At 34.4% G+C, this 18866-nt stretch overlaps 1 protein-coding gene across 1 annotated transcript in view; it reads left to right on the top strand.

Moving 5' to 3' along the window:
• Positions 1 to 1816: 1816 nt before the first annotated feature.
• Positions 1817 to 18866, top strand: part of LOC149529359 (pentatricopeptide repeat-containing protein At3g63370, chloroplastic-like) — a 38456-nt gene continuing 21406 nt past the window's right edge. The window contains exons 1-2 of the mRNA XM_089808137.1: positions 1817 to 4638; positions 4926 to 4941. Coding sequence (XP_089664263.1) covers positions 2084 to 4638; positions 4926 to 4941 — 2571 coding nt within the window. The 5' untranslated portion in view covers positions 1817 to 2083. The remainder of the gene's footprint in view (positions 4639 to 4925; positions 4942 to 18866) is intronic.

Below are 18866 nucleotides of genomic sequence, written 5' to 3'. Positions count from 1 at the left end.
ACACCTTCTCACAATGTCAGACAAAAGCTTGAAGAATGTTAGGAAGTTAAGAGAAAATCTATTGACCTTCCTTAATTCTTTTGATCCCCACAGAGGTATAGCAAACTCTAAGAGCCTAGAAAAATTCCTTGGAAGCTTGGTTTCCAACTTTAATCTAGCGGAGATGAGCCTTGATCTGGGCTCCCTTGGCAACATAATTGTTAGCAATTTGCCTTAGAAGCTACACACATATATTTGGTAGTTGCATTATAGAAATGCTAACGATACATGGCAAGTTGTCTACCATAGATGTAAAGAAATATCATCATACGAGAGATAACATCATCCCACCACTGATTCCAACTAGAGTAGTTGTGGGGCAGAGGCTATAATTCTAGACCTACAACATACAATTCGTAGTGGGTTCATGACCAAGAAGTGGCATGTCGAGAAAGAATTGAATTTTGGAAGACGTCGCTATGCTGTTTGCTAGATAATAGTAAATAAAATAATTTATCTTTTATAAAAATAAATAGAACGCTTAACACTTATTGCATTTAGGTGATGCATACAAGGAAAAGCATCAAAATTTTTAAGGAGTTCACTCATCCCAATACAGTCTTAGGTCAAGTGTGGTGGATTTTCCTCCAAGGCTAAGTACACTTAGCTTGCTACCCCATTTGCAAAACATTCAACAAATATCGTGCCTTATAAACCATTTATTATAGAGCCCCTTTAGCTCTTAAATTAATAAGTAGGAGATACTTAAAAGTTCATTTATAAATGTATTATGTACATATGGGATAGTTGTTCACTCATGATTTTAGTGGTGAGAATTTTCGAAACACTACTATTTGAATTACTATTGGAACATTTGTGCATAATCACTCACAAACTTTGAAGTGGTCATAGTCCATGGTTATCGAAGCATCTTTAAGTATGCATCGAAAGATGCTTTGAAATTACCACTTCAATTCTTACAATGTATTTACTATCTTGAAGTGATTTTTGAGGTGGTTTTAGTGCATGCTTATTGGGGCATCTTTATGTATAACTAGATAACTCCTTAAAATGAACCCTTTAGTTTCCACTATGTCTTTACTACTTAGAAGTCTTAGCAGTATCTATATATCATTAATTCACACATGGAGACAAGAAAACCTTATGTGTCTTTTATAAGCTCCTAGTGCACAAGTTACTATAACAACTACTTGGTACACTTCAACTAATTAAAATAAAATGAGTATAACATCTTAAAAAATCAATTTGAAACTATTTTGTTTTTGTTTAAAAGTAATTTTTTAGATATTAAATTTATTAAATTTACATTATCTTTTAGAATAATTGGGATTGGTAAATAATAATCTTGCCCTCAAAATTGGTAAATCAAGACTCAATATCTTTTTTTTCCCCTTAAGACTCAATGTCTTGAACCTCTTAAATATTGACATGATAGAATTATTCTCATGAAAGATAAATCTTGATTATAAACATTATAGACAAAAAATTCAATCATTTTACTAAAACATAACTCCTTTCTTAATTTTTTAATTTTTTAATATTAAAAATTTAATTAAAAATAAATTGCATAATAATATTCTTTTTTATATTTATATTTATTTTTTTTCAAATTTTATTCAATCCCATCCCATTATGACATTCACCAAAATTCAAACTTCCAAAAATTCAATCCTTATAATGAATTCCATCCTTGGCTAACTTTTAACAAACAAAATCTTTCTCCAAATTGAGAATAATTATTCATCCTATTATAACCCACAATTTAATAACTACATAATCCCCCCAAAATATCATATCCTATGTAATCTACCTCGTATTGCTTCTGTCTCATTTGGATTGCTCTTTGATGCATACTAATACTTTCTAATCTTTCTTTACCTGTACTCCATTGCCTCCAATTTGTTTTAGAATTCATACGATAGCATAAAATTATCGACAGCTACTCTCAAATCCATGAGTATATCAGAGTTAATGGAAGCAACAAATTTCAGGGGTAGAAACTGTGGCTGCTCGCTCTGCAGTAGCAGATGCATTCAAAGCTCAGGAATTAGTACTGTACGAAACAATTGGAACTATTACTGGTATGTTCTTTCATAAGAAAATGATTAGATCATTTAGTAGATCTACTCATGGCATTCCTGTTACACCAATAACTCTTGTTGGTACTCGTAAACAGGAGACGGTACAAACAATACCCAAAGCCCATGCCTATAATAATCAATCTACCAGTTCTAGCGATATTGGTGTCATCTTGAAGGTCTGTAGTCGAATCAACCTATTCACACAACCTAAGAAACGCCATTCTCGTATCTCTATTGAAACCAAGGTCTTGAAAATGTACTTCAGCTGTGGCAGATACAATGACGCGCGTCAAGTGTTTGACCAAATGTGTAAACCGAGTGTGGAGGCATGGGATGCCATGATCAACGAGCATATCAAGGGCGAGCGCTGGCTGGAGTCCATTGAAGTGTTTCACCATATGCAGAGGCAGGGATTGAAGCCACACAAATTTATAATTCCTTTGGTCCTCAAGGCTTGCGCTCGTCTAGAAGCTCTGCAAGAGGGAAAAGACATCCATGATTATGTAATAAGAGTCGGACTTGAATCAGATGCCTTCATAGCGAATTCTCTTCTAGCAATGTATGCGAAATGTGGATGTTTGAATAAAGCTCGGCACATGTTTGACAAAATGTCTGAAAGAGGTGTGGTTACATGGAATGCCATGATTGCGGGATATCTTCAGAGTGGAGATTGTGAAGAGGCCTTGCATATTTTCAATCAGATGAAAAATGCACACATTAATCCAAACTGTGTCACATGGACCTCAATGATATCAGGATATGCACAAAACGGATATTGGAATGAGACATTGGAATTCTTTCGTAAAATGCAGAAGGCAAATGTACAACCTATATCGAACACTCTAACTAGCATTCTATCAGCTTGTGCATACTTTAGATCTCTGGACAAGGGTATGGATGTTCATTCTTATGCAGTTAAAACTGGCTTTGAAATGGACGCTCATGTTAGGAGTGCTCTAATTGACATGTATGCTAGATGTGGATGTTTGGAAGTTGCCAGTCAGTTGTTTAACAAAATGCCAGAGAGAAATGTAATCACATGGACGGCCCTGATTGCCGGATATGTCCAGCATGGATTTTCTAATAAAGCATTGAAACTGTTTAGTCAGATGAAGATGGTAGGCGTCAAGCCAAATACTGTCACCATATCCACCATTCTACCATCATGTGCTTACTTAACAGCTTTACAACAGGGCAAGGAAATCCACGCCTATATCATCAAGTTCGGTTTGACACCTCATGTATTTGTAGAGAGTGCCCTCATAGATATGTACGCCAAATGCAAAGATATCGAATTGGCACGAAATATTTTTGATAGAATGATTCTGAAAAACGTAGTATCATGGAATTCAATGATCGCAGGATACACCCACAATGAACACACTGTTGAAGCTTTGAACCTTTTCCGATCGATGCATCTGACTGATGTACAGCCTAGCACTGTGACAATTGCAACTATTCTGCCAGCATGTGGCTATTTAGCCACACTGCAACAAGGCAAGGAAATCCATACTTATATAATCCGAAATGGTTTTGAATCAGTTAATTATGTGGGGAATGCTCTTATAGACATGTACTTAAAATGTGGGAATATAGAGTTAGCAAAACAACTATTTAGTAAATTTTCGCAGAGAAATCAGGTATCATGGACTACAATGATTGCAGGCTATAGCATTCATGGGCTTGGCAAGGAAGCCCTTGCATTATTTAGGCAAATGCAAGAGGCAGACATGAAACCAGACCACATTACCCTTGTTGCTGTCCTCTCTGCATGCAGCCGTGCAGGTTTAGTAGACGAAGGATGGCGACACTTTGAATCAATGCAACGGGTTTATGGTATCATACCGACCATAGAGATCTACGGGTGCATGGTTGATCTTCTTGGCCGTGTGGGGCAGTTGAATGAAGCATGCAAATTTATTGAGAGCATACCCTTACAACCTACAGTCGGTGTGTGGGGATCTTTGCTTGGTGCTTGCAGAATCTATTGCAATACAGAGCTGGGAGAATATGCAGCACAACGAATTTTTGAGTTGGAAACAGAAGATTCTGGATTCTATGTACTCTTATCAAATATCTATGCTAATGCTGGCAGGTGGGATGATGTGGGGAAAATCAGAGAAGTCTTCAAAAGGAGAAATGTTACACAGAGGCCAGGGTGCAGCTGGATCGAAATTAAGAGCAAGGTTCATACATTCTTTGTTGGAGACAAATCCCACCCACAATCAGATAAAATTTATGCCATGTTGGAGAGCTTGGTTACAAAGATGAAGGATGCAGGGTATGTACCCGATACTGGTTTTGTGCTTCATGATTTAGAGGATGAAGATAAGGAATTCTTTATCTGTGGTCATAGTGAGAGATTAGCCATAGCCTTTGGGCTCATCTCCACGAGCCCTGGGACAACATTGAGGATTGCTAAGAATCTCCGAGTATGTGGCGATTGCCACAAAGCTACAAAGATTATCTCTAAAATTGTAGAGCGAGAAATTATTGTGAGGGATTCAAATCGTTTCCATCATTTTAAAGATGGATGCTGCTCCTGTGGGGATTATTGGTGACAACAGCTGATGCTAACAGTAAATTTGAACTCATAAGGGAGATGTTATTGTAACGAGATGAGTTGGCTTGAGGTCGTGGGTAGTTCTCTATGGTCTTGGGTTCAAATCTCTTCTGGGTTTAAGAGGTGAGACATCTTGCGGACATCTGATCTCATCCAGGAGGACTAGTCTCACCCTAGCTCATATCGGCTGCTGGTCATCGCTAGACTAGGTCACGGGGACATCCATATAAAAAAAGAGTAACAGCAACTTTGAATTTATATTGTATACATGCTGTTTTAAGGTCCCAAATCTTGATGGTATGCCTACTGGCACAGATTGCTACTTTTCCGATTTATCAATGTTGAACAGAAGTATAGAAGTTATTTTGTGCAACAAACAATTCAATTGATTTTGCACAGAGGAGCGTGCATAATTTTTTTCTCAAGATTTGACAATGCACTTCTAATGATATGTCTTCACAATGTCCAATGAAGATATTGTTTCTTAGTTTGCAATACTCTCATACTTAACTTACTTAAACTTGACTACTACTTTTATTCCTAAGATTGAATGCAAGGACTTGTGAATGGCTTGGACTCTACTAGATGGAGCATAATCACCGGCTTGACTCACCTAGTGCAATCTTATAAGGTATGCTCAAGTGGTTTTCATATTGACATCTCCTCTTCAATCCAATCAAATGGATGCAAATTAAAGACTTAATATCAATTGTAGATAAGCACTAATATTCATTGGCTTACCACAAAAGACACTCTTACAATCTATAAGAAGCTAGAGGCTTGGATTTGTTCGTGTCATACAAGTTAACATCCACAACGACTTTCATTTAACTAGACTAAATTACTTGAAGCAAATTCTACTCTACTTTATCTCAACAACTTGGAATCGAAAGAATCTTTGAAATGAAATCTATTCTAAATGAGGATGAAGGTAACCATGCAATAACACAAACTTGATCACATTTATCACCATGCAAAGCACAACAATGATAAAGAGAGCAAATTTTGCATAATTCTTGCAATAATACTCCAACAACTCCCCCTTTGCAAATGAGAGGAGAAACCCTTATATAAGGAGCTCAAATACAACAAAAGACCAAGATTAAACTAGAATCAATGGTCCAGATTAAATCCTATAAACCCTAATTAGAATTTTTGTAACTATATGTTACAAGTATTAAATGCTCACCCAATTACAATTAAGCACCACCACATAGACCAATTAGAAAATTACATTGCCTTTTTGGGCCAATGAAAAAATTCAAATCTATAACAACCAAATAAACATCAATGACACTTGGACCAATGAGAAAATAACATGTATAGGCAAAGTCACCACCTCACAGATCAATAGGAAAATTTGGAAGAAACCATGGACCAATCAGAAAATAAGGCATACAGGCCTATGCCACTTGGCACTAAATTGGGTAATCAAATTGAGGCATTTATTAATGAACCGATGAGAAAATTCAAAACCATGTGGGCCCATACCACCTCAATCATCTTGGGAATTGTGATCCTCATCATCATATTTTTCTCATATCTAATGAGCTTGGACACAATTTCATTAATCATCTCCATGGAAACACTTGCATTCAATCTAGGTCTATACTCATAGTAGTCCACCTCACAAGTGTAAGTAGAACAAGATCTTTTCCAATCAATTGTATTACACAAAGTCATGAAGCCTACAATTTTACAACTACATCTAGATGCTCAAACATCAACGAGTTTCCCTCAAAAATGTAAATCTCCTTCATTTTTTCTTGAAGTTCTTCCCTACTTACCTTCTAATTATCATCTAACTTCAAGCTAAACAAGGAACTCACACATCCAAGCATGTTAGTCTTTACCTACAAAATGACATTCATCATACTTGAGAAATTAGATTCTACTTGTTTGAACACATCACATTTGTAAAGATAAATTGATGCCAAGAAAGGAAATCAAACACTTTTCCCCTTTCATTACTGGATCCTTTACCAATGTATGTAGATGTACCTTCATGAGATCCTTGAAATAGGAAAGAGTTTCCTCTTCACTAGATGAGAAATCCTTACAATGTTTCAATATCTCATGGCTTCATTCCTAGAGAGAGAGTATGGTATCATGAGTCTGGATGAACTTTCTAATGAACATGCTTGCCTCTTCTAATATAGTTGCCACTCATCTCTTTTCTTCTTTTCATGTAAGTCCCATGCCTTCCAATCCTTCCATAGATGTACTAGAACTAGGCATATGAGGAATTACATTTGGACCTATCTATCATACCAGGTTCATTATTTGTCTAAGGCATTCCTTCGAGCTCATGACTTCAGCCTTGTACTTTCTTTTCTTTGCTACTTCCTTTTGTATCCTTTCATCTAGAGCTTGAATAGACCCATGAGCCTCTTCTACCTCTTGTTTCTTGGTAGCATGTCCTAACTCATGTTCTTCAATGCCAAAATCTAGTGGAAGCATATCTCTTCTATCCTTGTGCACTTTTCAAATTGCAATTTGCACAATGTGTGCACTTGTATAATCCTTCGTGATTGTGTAGATTCTTTGGGTGGGCATCTTGTCCATCTCATTGTCATCCCTCATTACAATTTCCTCTACATTCTCAACCGGTTGTTTAATCATCGTCCATTGCTTTTTTATCCTTTCCATCACCCATGAGGGTACAACAAGTTCTCCTAATTCATCTTCTTCATTTTCTTTCCTTTGGTTCTAGTTATGTATTCCCTAGCAAGATCTTCATTTGTGTTCACCTCTTGTGGTTGAATCTCACCCCTATCTGAAAGGGCCTCTATGTCAATAATTTCATTATGACCACCTTTATGTTCTCCATTGCCTTGTGACGGTGAATCCATCTCTTGATTATTTGGGTCTAGAGGAGCATAACTAGAACTTTTACCTCTAAAGGAATAGTACCTTGGAGTTGCACCTTATTTTCTAGTAATGAAGTTACATTTACTTGATTCGAGGATGTACCAACCACTTGAGATTTTTGTTACTTGGAAGGAGGTCCAATACCTATGCCCCCTTTCCATTCTTCCCTTTAGTTTGTGATATATTGTTGCTGCCTATCTTACTATTTAGGCTTTCCATCCCAGTGATTACTACCTTTAGTTGTCCACTTGATTCTTCCTTGGGTTCCTCAGTATCTTTCTTGAGTTCATATGTCAAAGGCAATCCTCTTGTACATAGCTTCTCCATTTGCATATCTAATCGAGCCTCAATAAATGTCTTGCCTGTCATCATGATTGCACCAAGGCTTCCCTCGTCTTTATCCAACCAATTGATAAGAGGGATACCATATTTTCTGTCTCACTCGTGGTCAGGTTGAAGGCAAGCCCTGCCACCCTTAATCTAGTCAGAAATTTGGAATCACTTGTTTTCTCGAAGTTGTGCCACTGACATTCAAGAAAAGAAATCACATCTTGATTTCATGATCATCTAATGCATTTTCTCAATGGCCTCAATATGTGCTAAATTCTTATATCTTACTTTGTGGGCTCTTTTGATTTGATGGTAAGGATCAAAATGAGATCTTCCTCCATATAGTCCCAAAGAAAAATGCTTAAATTCTTTCTTTGCACATTTTGCAATGAGGAGGGACGAACAAGAATCTCCATCTAGCTCAAGTGGAAATGTGATCCATGGTTGATGCTTGTTCTTTAGAATTCTATCATATGCCATCAATTGTCTTGCTATTTTCATGAGCACTAGCTTGTTTGATGGAAAACTTGGAAAGTTTTATTAGACAAACTGTACTTCCCTACACATGAATATAGGTGAACTTTCAAAACTAGCCATACCATGACCCATATTTCTTTACAAATTCTTCATCCTCCTTTGATAATATCTTGTCAAGGTTGCCTTGTAATACCCTTATTGTAGGCATGAAAAAAGTATCATTCACAATTTGGAGCCCTTGTTTTGGAGTTGCACTTGTGGATAGCAATCATAGATCATGCATTGTCCCAGTTCAACCCTAACTATAGCCATGTTTTCCAACCCTTTTTACTTGTGTACCCAAACCATCATGTAGATCATGTAGGAGCCCATGTAGAATGCCTTTGATTTGGCCATAGTTCTTAGTTGCATATCCAAGTTGTCACTAATTATCGTTGCCCAATCAAATGTTTCATTTGAGTGGATTATTCCCTCAATGAAGTAGCACATCCATGTCTCAAACGATGCTCCCCACAGACACCCCATTACTCAATTAAGCATGATTATAAAATCACTTATTTCTTCCTTGAATTTTATTTGGTTAATTTTGGTAGAACTTGGTTCTAATGGCATCTTCTCTATTAAAGTTTAAGCTTCATGCAGCTGCATTGCTCAACTAAGAAGGTCCACCATGCATGCACAATGTTTCGCTACATGTGAGATACCATAGCTTTCCCTCATCATATTGAAAAATCGCCAGCTTTCATCCACTAGACCTGTATGACTACATGAAGAGAGAACTCCTATAAATGTTACATAGGCTGGCTCAATGGCTGTGTATTACATTTCATTAAATAACTTTAGTGCGATTTCACCCTTCCCATGCATTCCAAGACCTGCAATCATTGCACTCCATGACACTACATTCTTATCAATTAATTTCTCAAATACTCGATAAGCAATATTTATACTATCACACTTCGAATACATATCTATAACTGCATTTCCAATACAAATGCTTATCATATATCCAATCTTGAGCACATACTGATGGATTTTCTTTCCTTGTTAAAAAGTTGCTAATTGGGCACATGCAGGAAAAACACTCATTACGGTTACCTCATTAGGCTTCACGCCTACCAACTTCATTAGACGAAAGCATTTCAAGGCATCATTAGCATGCTCGTTCTGAGCATAGCATGAGATCATTGCAGTCCATGAAACAACATTTGCTTTGGGTATTTTGTGAAACAATTAACTTGCTCCCTCTACACACCTACATTTGGCATACAAGTCAATAAGAGCACTTTCTGTTGAATATTGAAGGCTAATGGTCACATGAGTGTTTTCCCTCCAATTGTTTTGTGTCTCTTCAGCTAATCATTTATGATCTATAAATGTTGATGGCATCTATTTGTAAACTCATTCTATTTCATCAATATAATTCCTTTTCTCTCACTATGGACATAGCTACAATTTGTGGTGAACCACAATAAACATCTGTGTTTGTGCATCTTGCTATTTTGGACTTTTCTTTTGCATTCTTAATTTACAATTGGTATCAGAGCCTGCAATCGATTTCGGTGATCAAATTCTAAAGTCATGGAGGAATCAAGAGTACAAAAATTCTTAGGGAAGAATTTCAGTTTATGGAAGGTACAAATGTGATAATTACTTGTCAAGCATGATCTTGCAATTGCAATCAAAGGTAAAGCGAAGAAGCCAACCACCATGACTAATGAGATTTGGAAGAAAACTGATGAAACGACAATGACAGAGATTTTTCTCTCGTTGTCTGAGAATGTGTTGTTTAATGTGAACAATGAAACATCAACAAAGGAGGTATGGGACAAGCTTCAAAGTATGTACCATATGACATCTACTACAAACAAAATCTCTATCATGAAGAAGCTTTACAAGTTGAAGATGAAGGATAGAACATCGATGTGAATCACATAAATGAGTTAAATACTCTTTTATGTCAAGTACACTCCATTGGTATGCCTCAACATGACAAAAATAAGGCGGTCATCTTATTATGTTCCTTATCAGATAGCTGGGATGGTGTAGTAATAGCAGTTAGTACTTTCGTTACTAGCAAAAACATGTTGGTCTATGATGAGGTGGCTTCTAGGTTGCTTAGTGAAGACATGAGGAGAACCAATAAAGAGTCTTCATCCGATGATGCACTAATGATGGTGAGTACATAAAATAGAGGAAGAACTCAACATAGAGGCAGAAATAACAACCAAAGGTCACAATCAGCTAGAAGATCACAGTCCCGAGGTAAACAAAGTGGTTGTTGTTTTTGTGGAAAGGCTGGTCACATTAAAAGGGATTGCAGAAAATATAAAAGAGCTCAAGAAAATGTTTTGGACAACAGAGAAAACATCATTCATGATCAAGGTGATGGTATTTTGGTTCTTGCGACAAGTGACACAACTTCAAATTCATGGGTAATTGACTCCAGGGCTTCATTTCATGCATCTTCTTGCAGCGAAGCCTTCATAAAATACAAGGAAGGTAAATTTGGGAATGTTTATTTGGGTGATAACAAAGCTTGTAAAATTGTAGGAAAGGGTGATATTTTGTTATCAATAGAAGGAGGTGCTCAATTATTGTTTTAGGATGTTAGACATGTTCCCGAATTGAAAAGAAATTTGATTTCTGTCAGTCAGTTATATGCTCAAGGTTTTCTTACACTCCTCACGAACACATGGAAAATTACCAAGGGTTCCATGATTATCGCCAAGATGCAATAAAAAAGATGCCATTTTATACAAGCTTTGTGTCACTTACAAAGTTAGTGCTAGAATAAGCCAATAAATAGGAAAATATAAACTCCCGATGTTTTTTACAATAGTAAATTCATTTTTGGCTTTCCCAACCCTATATTGTGACAAGGAGCACACTTGGGTCTGCTAACCCTAGGACCCCATAAAGGGTGATGCCCCTTGACCCCTAGTGCATGGGGGTGCTACCCCCAAACCCTTGTAGTAAAATTTGGAGGGGAAACACACCAAATAAAGTGAGGAGAAATTAACCTTGAAGTCTAATTAGGCACCACATCACAAAATAGGTTTTGTGAATGAAAATCCATACCTAGATTTTAAAATTTGGGAATGGTTTTTGTTGTTTCATTGCTAGGTTTATCTCTTGCATACCCTGGTGTTTATTGTGGGAGTTTGTTGATTTGTTGTTAAAGTGATATATGTGTTGTTTTTGGTGGGATAAAAGACAAAAGTTCCATTCTTCCATGAAGAAATTACTGAGATCAAACAAAGTGAGGGTGGAGTTACATGTGAAGGAGGGTGTCAAAGTCATATGATTTTTTGTTGTCATGTTGATGCTACTTTTTTGGTTTATCAATGTTGCACCAAGTGTAAATGTTATTTTGTGCAACAAACAATTCAATTGATTTTGCACTAAGAAGTGTGCTTAATTAATTGTAGTATGTTGGCATTGGGTGTATAGGCCATTGACATCCCTTATATTAATGCTAAACTTGGTGGAATCTTTACACTGAATCAATGAACACTTTGATTTTTTAGCGAATTCATAGAAGAAAATTTACCCACACTATTTAAAGGTGATGAAAGGAACTAGACTTGAAAGTCTTCAAGTTCCCCAAGCTCTAACCAATCATTTAAGTGAGCCATTACAATATTCATCATGGCATGACAAGTTATATAGAGTACTTTTGCAAGGTTAAAATTTAAATCTAACATTATTATCATTGATAGTGTTTTTTTCAATTGGATATGAAGACATATTTGTTGGTTCACAATATGTCGCTTCTAGACATCTGCTTGCTTCATGCCCAAAATATTGTTTGTGAGATTTACTAGGGATGAGATTTCACTTATACATGCAACTAAGGAATTGAAACTACCTAGTTGTGATTGGGGATCAAGTTAAAATTTACAAAGTGTTATGAATCCATATGGGAGAAACAAATTACACCATTTCAATATATTGTTGTTAGTGATAAGAAAACCACAAAAAGCTTGCTCTATATCTTGAACAAGTCAATAGCCAATTTTATATTAATTGGGCATGGTAGTGCATCGAGCAGGGCTCTAGGTTTAGAAATGAATGTCACTTTTAAAATATTTGATTATAGGATGGGAATAGGGTTTCAACTTTAAGCTTTACCAGTCCTGGTTGAGGGAACTAATATTTTCGGTAAAGCAATTGTTCATTGAGTTGTCAAAGGTAGGGATAAATTTTTGGTCAAAGTGTATGGTTTTTGTATAATATGGGTCGAGTATTTTTTTTTTGCATTTTCTAAAATTAGCTGATTGGTTGGCTAGTTTTTTCCAATGATATTTTTTGTTTTAAATATGAAAATTGGGAGGGAAAGAAAGGGATTTGTAGTGGTTAGTGGAGTAAGATTATCTTACAATGGTAATTGTTCCCTCCTGTTGTGGTAAATGTTGTCGACAATATTAGTAAATGCAGTGACTTTTCCAACTTGCATTACGTTTTTTGTATTTTTTTCGGCAAACCATAAGAAAGGAGTAGAGTAGGGTTTGTGAATGAGAGTCCATACCTAGATTTTAAATATTGGGAATGGTTTTTGTTATTTCATGGCAATATTTATCTGTTGCATAGCAGTAGTAGAATTGGCCTTTGTTTTCGAAGAAAATTGGTCAAATTTTCTACCCAAATTGGTTGAATGATCGACAAATGGCATATCATTGTTTTTTATTGTTTGGTGGATTTAAAGGCAAAATTCTCCTTCTTGCATGCATAAATTGCTAAGATATAAAAAAGTGAGTACAAAGTTACAAGTAAATGAAGGTTTATAAGTATGATAATTATTGTTGTTATTGTGTTGATGCAATAATTTGTTTGTTTGGATTTTCCCTATATCACAACCCAAGCATTTTAGTAGTTATAAAATTAGTGTGTCCCTTGCACAAGTTTTGGGTGTTGAGTATTTATAAAAAAATATTTAGAGGTATGTTTGGTGACATTACTTAATTTCTTTTTGTAGAACTTTGATTCTTGAAATATATAAAATGTATTAATTCATTCAATTTTTCTGTGTATGGTGTTTAGTAATATAATTTGTCAATTGTTATAGTTTTTATATGATGTGGACAATGCATAGAATTGGGAGGAAAAAAGTATCGTACATATACTGGAGGCTTAATGCATTTAGAGGTCTTGTATATTATTTTATTTATGGAATAAATTAGTTTATTTCTTTAACAAATAATGGGTATTTATGAACTTTGCTTCACATGTTTGTTTAGTTATATTTTGTAAAAAAAATTCGATTTCCAAATCTATTAAAAATAATTATTTGTTGCATTTTTTTGTATATATGTGATTCAAATTGTCATTAGAATGAACAATATATAAAATTGGAAGAAAATAAAGGTCTCAATGTTTTCTTTTTGTCATCTTGATGCAATAAATAAGTATTTGTTTGTTTGGATTTTCCCTTTATCATAGCCTAAATGTGTTTAAGTACTTGCAAAATTAGCTTGTGTGTTGCACAAATTATGGGGGTTGGGTATATATACAGTTTTCTTCAGGGATTTGTTTAAAGACATTCCTTGGCCTTTAGAACTTAATTTCTTGAAATCTATGAAAATATTTGTTTGTTTTGATTTGCTAAATATGGTGTTTACAAGATTAAAATGGTCAATTGCTATACTTTTGAGATCGTATGGACGATGCGTAAAACTAGGAGGAAAAAATGGTTCCATGTATAGTTGAGTTGCAACACATTTAGATAATTGTACATTATTTTATTTATGATAAATATAAGTTTATATTTTTGATAGGTTTTGGGTATTTAAAGTTTTTTCTTCACACATTTGTTTAGGGGCATTTCTCTCTTGTATTTTGTAAAACTTTTCTTTCTCAAATCTATGAAAAGAATTTGGTTTTTCCAATTTTCGTTATATGCATATACATGATTCAAACGATCAATTGGTATAAAACTTATATGGTATGGATAATGTAGAAAATTCAAAGGAAAAAAGGGCTCCAATGTATGATGAAGTCACAATAGTAAATATATAAATTGTTTGAGTAATCACAATTTGCATTTTTGTGTGACAAAAGACCTAAAATGAGACAAATGGATGATCCAACCAAGGTAGCTAAAGTAATGGACAAAAAAATGGCTTAGGTAAAATAGGAGGTTTTGAGCTATGATAAATGGTTTTTTGGCTTTTGTACTTGTCTTATTTGTGGCATACATTCTTGTTCATAGTGTTTGATGGGAGAATATATTTAAGTAGTTACAAAATTAGTATGTGCCTATTATTGATTTTTTAATTAAATGATATTGAATAATGCGTAGTTGAATAAAAACTAGACCATAGATAAAGAAACCAACAACTTGTCATATCTCAATTTTTTTTTGCCTATCATTGGCTCATAATATAATGTAAATAATGTTTATCATGAAGTCTATATAATATAGTATATCCAATTATATAGAAAACAATTAAGGTACAAAGAAATATATGTGAAAGATAATCCAAGCAATGGAACATTGAAAACCATTAGCCATACCTCAAAATCAGTTGTGACCTCTTGTTCATAAGCTTTTCTTTGTCTCTTGTTTAGACCTTAAAAAATGCACACAAATTTTTCATTTTCAAGTTTTTGTAAAAAAGTTGGTATTTTTATTATTTTGTAAGTCAAATTTCTATAACAATCTTACAAATTGCTTGCGCCTTTTAGAGGTTTTAGGTTTTAAAACACTCTACAAAAGATATTTAGAAAGCATAATTCCTAGTCATATTTTGCAAAAAAAATCTTTTCCAAATGTTTGAAAAGTACTAGTTTTTTCCATAACTAAATTCATGGAAAGAAACCTAACAAGTTCAACTCATATGTAAAATCCACATAGGTCAATCAATAAGAAGGCATAATTGAAGGAAAAAAGACTTTGCATATGCAAAATTTGAAACATATCTAGTAGGTTGTGCATTATTTTATGTTTCATATTTCTAGGAGAGAATATGTCAAAAACAAATTTAAACTTGAAAGGAAATACAAAATCAAGAATATGGAAAATAAATTTAAGTAATTATCTTGATTAATGTAATGTTACCAAAATAAAGAGCAACTTGAGAACAATAACCCAAAGCTTGAAGTAGAGACACAAGATCTTCTATAAGAGAAAAAGCAAAGAAAAAACCCTTGTGTATTATGAATGAAGGCAATGTGTGTGTGTGTGTGTGTGTGTGTGAGAGAGAGAGAGAGAGAGAGAGAGAGAGAGAGAGAGAGAGAGAGATCATTACGTAGAAATGAGAGGAGAGACATCTCTTAGATAGAGCTGCAATCTATGAATGCTACTATTCCTAATGTGTGTGCAAAGTGCCAACATCCTCTTAAGGAGGATAAACTAATATTTCTTAATAAAGGAAAATAGAGAAATCACATGTCCCCATACATGTACTAGAGAATAAAATACATGTAGGGACTCCAAAGAAATATCCAAATTAAATACAATCAAGAAAATTTCACAATCTAGCACCCCCCCTTAATCTTTACTTGGGGAGTTTACATCAATGGGATGCAAACTAAATTTTTTGCAATGAAATTGAATCTTGTCTCTAGAAAGAGGCCTTGTCAAAATATTAGCAACATGATATTCCTCCTTGGAATATAGAAGTGACATTTTCTTGTCTTCAATTTTTTCTCTAATAAATTGGTGTTGGAGAGTGATATATTTTGTTCTTGAATGAAACATAAGAGTTTTAGCCAAGACAATGGCACTTTGGTTGTCATAATACAATTGTGTAAAATCTTGTTGAGACAAACCCAAATCTTCAAGCAATCATCTAAGCCAAAAAAGTTTCTTTGAAGCACTAGTATGTTCTTTATACTTCTATAGAACAAAGAGATGTAGAATGTTACTAGTATGTTCTTTATACTTCTATAGAACAAAGAGATGTAGAATGTTACTTCTAAATATTCCAAGATAAATAGAACTTGAGACTTCCACTAGAATAGGTGATGTCTCATACTAGATAAATCTAGCTCCTTGGGATGGGACGAGGAACTTTGCACATAAAACCAAATTGTCAGTGGGCCCATATTCCAAGTTGAGCCTACAATTATTTTTGGGGCTAATGAAAAATCATAAAGATTTTCCTCTTTTAGAAGTTATGTTTATATTTATGAAATTCTCATCATGTGCAAACATAAGAATTAAGAGGTGGGGATTTTTTTTCACATCACGAGTAGATGGTTGGTGACTCTATGAGACTCTCTATTTTAGAGACTTTTTAAAAAAAATTGCAGATTGAAATTTAATTTTTTAAATAATAAATCATATTGTTTGTTTGCTTGTTGAATAAATTATTTGTGTAATAATTTAGAAACACATTTACAGAATCTACATTTTTATTAGGTAATAAGTTTTATATCTATTAAACAATTCTCCTTAAACTTTTTCTTTAATTATCTTTATTATGAACTTACTAGTTTCAAAGTGAATAATATTCTATACAATTTTTTTAAAAATGATTTATGTATTTCATCTTAGAGAGTGATATTTTAGTACAAGATTAGTAATATTTTAATTATAATAAATATTAATTTTTTAAATTTATTTTCTGGATTGGTAAGAGGTCGAAGCCAAGATTAATTATTATGTGTTGTAATTAATTATTATTATTTATTAAGCATGATCGCGAGTAGATTTGAAGCCAAGACCTCTTCGATAAGAGGCTCACAATTTACCATTGTGTTGTAAGCTTTTGCCTATAAATATTAATATTTTTAATTAACATTTAAATAATATTTTATTTGTTCAATTATTAGAAGTTACAACATAGCTTTAATTATTAATAATTTCGTTCATTCTAAATATAAGACACCCACATTATCTACACACACACACACACACACACACACACACACACACACACACACACAGAGTTTAGAGCTAATAGAAAAAGATTTTGTTAGAGTAATAAAGTATTTTCTTATTAATTAAATCTTATTGATTTAATTATTGAGTCACTTACTATCTCTATTTTGCTTAAGCTAAAATTTAGGCATATAATAACCTTTAGGTAGATAATAGTTAATTCTTTTACTAATTATTATCATGCAACCTAGGTTTTACCTATTAGGGTTTTGATCTCCTTTAATAAGGATTGATCTCTCTTTTTAATTTATTCATTCACTTTTGATTATAGCAATTTCTCTTTTTGCTCATCAAGAATGTCTCATATGTGGATCTCAGAATTCTAGCCTCCATAGCTTTTGCTTCTCTTTCTATAATAGGTGTTTGCATGCAGGTGATTCTTGAGAACTGTGGTGTTGATCTTTCGTCAACTTCAACATGATATCAGAGCTTTAAATATTCATTCCCCTATTATGTTTGTGAGAGATTTGGCATCGGCTTTCTAATCTATGACTTTTAGAGGATTTTGTATTGGATTTGGGGAGGACCTATTTTTCAGGGAACTTTGAGCCCAAATGGACATCATCATTGAACTTAGAGCACTTGAAAACCCTCATTTGCATATAAAATAGGTCTAGTTTGGACACTATTGAAATCTAAGGCAATTTTTTTTGTACCCAGGCCATTTTGACATGGGCATGCAAATCGAGAAAACATATTTTTTAATTGCAAAAAGTTCTACCATAATTTTTGGTTAAGAAATTAAAAGTGTGTGGCCTCCTTGTATTTCATACCATGCATAGCCTGACACCTCACTTTTTTTGGAGGCTTGATGCACTTTTTGGAGTACATGTGTTTTTGACATGGATTTGGTGAGAAGAAAGGAGACAATATTCTTTAGACAATAATATTTGTGGGCCTTTCATTTCTATGATCTACAAGTCTGACCACGTTAGATTCATGGGCCTGAACCTATGTATGATAGAAGCGTTGGTTAAATTGTGCATTCCCTCTAGCAGATTGAGGTTTGTTTTTTTATTACATCAAAATATGCATAATTTTTTTTTTGGGAGAGCCAACCCTTTTTGAGGATTCTTAGCAACATAGAGTCATGGTGTTTTGGAGACAACACAATTCCTTGACCCTCATGCATTTGGCCTCTAACACGGGCTTGCACCTCAATCATGGGCTTTGTCATGTATGTTAAGGGGAGTACACCTTGCTAAGTTGTATTTTGATTTTCCTCAACATTTGTTTGTTTAGCATATTAACTCCCAACACTCCTCCAAGATTGGTGAAAATATTTTACGAGGCAAATTCTAGCATTTGTTAGTGTTGTTTATGTTGGTGCCGTATAACCTTGGAAGCCCCCACATTTGCATTTTGGGCAGTGACCCTATGTATGGACTACTCTACACTAGGTCTAATTAGCATCCACGTGGCCTCATTTATATCATGGGCAAAAATTTCAGTGGATTTCCAACCACAAATTTACTACATTGACATTTGTGTAGTGGGTTCAATATTCATGGACTTTTTTCTCATATTTTTTGGCTTTCTTTCGAGTAGTTTGGAGATTGACTGGCTGGAATTATTGGGAAAATTATTTTTTTCTCATGTCCCTAGGTTTTATCTCTATCTAGGCATCATGTGCAATGGCCTCCATGCATGTACAACA

Source organism: Cupressus sempervirens, chromosome 11, assembly GCF_028749045.1.
Source record: "Cupressus sempervirens isolate cs-2001-9-10 chromosome 11, ASM2874904v1, whole genome shotgun sequence".
In the NCBI taxonomy this organism is placed as follows: domain Eukaryota; kingdom Viridiplantae; phylum Streptophyta; class Pinopsida; order Cupressales; family Cupressaceae; genus Cupressus; species Cupressus sempervirens.
Note: the sequence above shows the minus strand (reverse complement) of the source record. Positions and strands in the feature narration are given on the sequence as shown.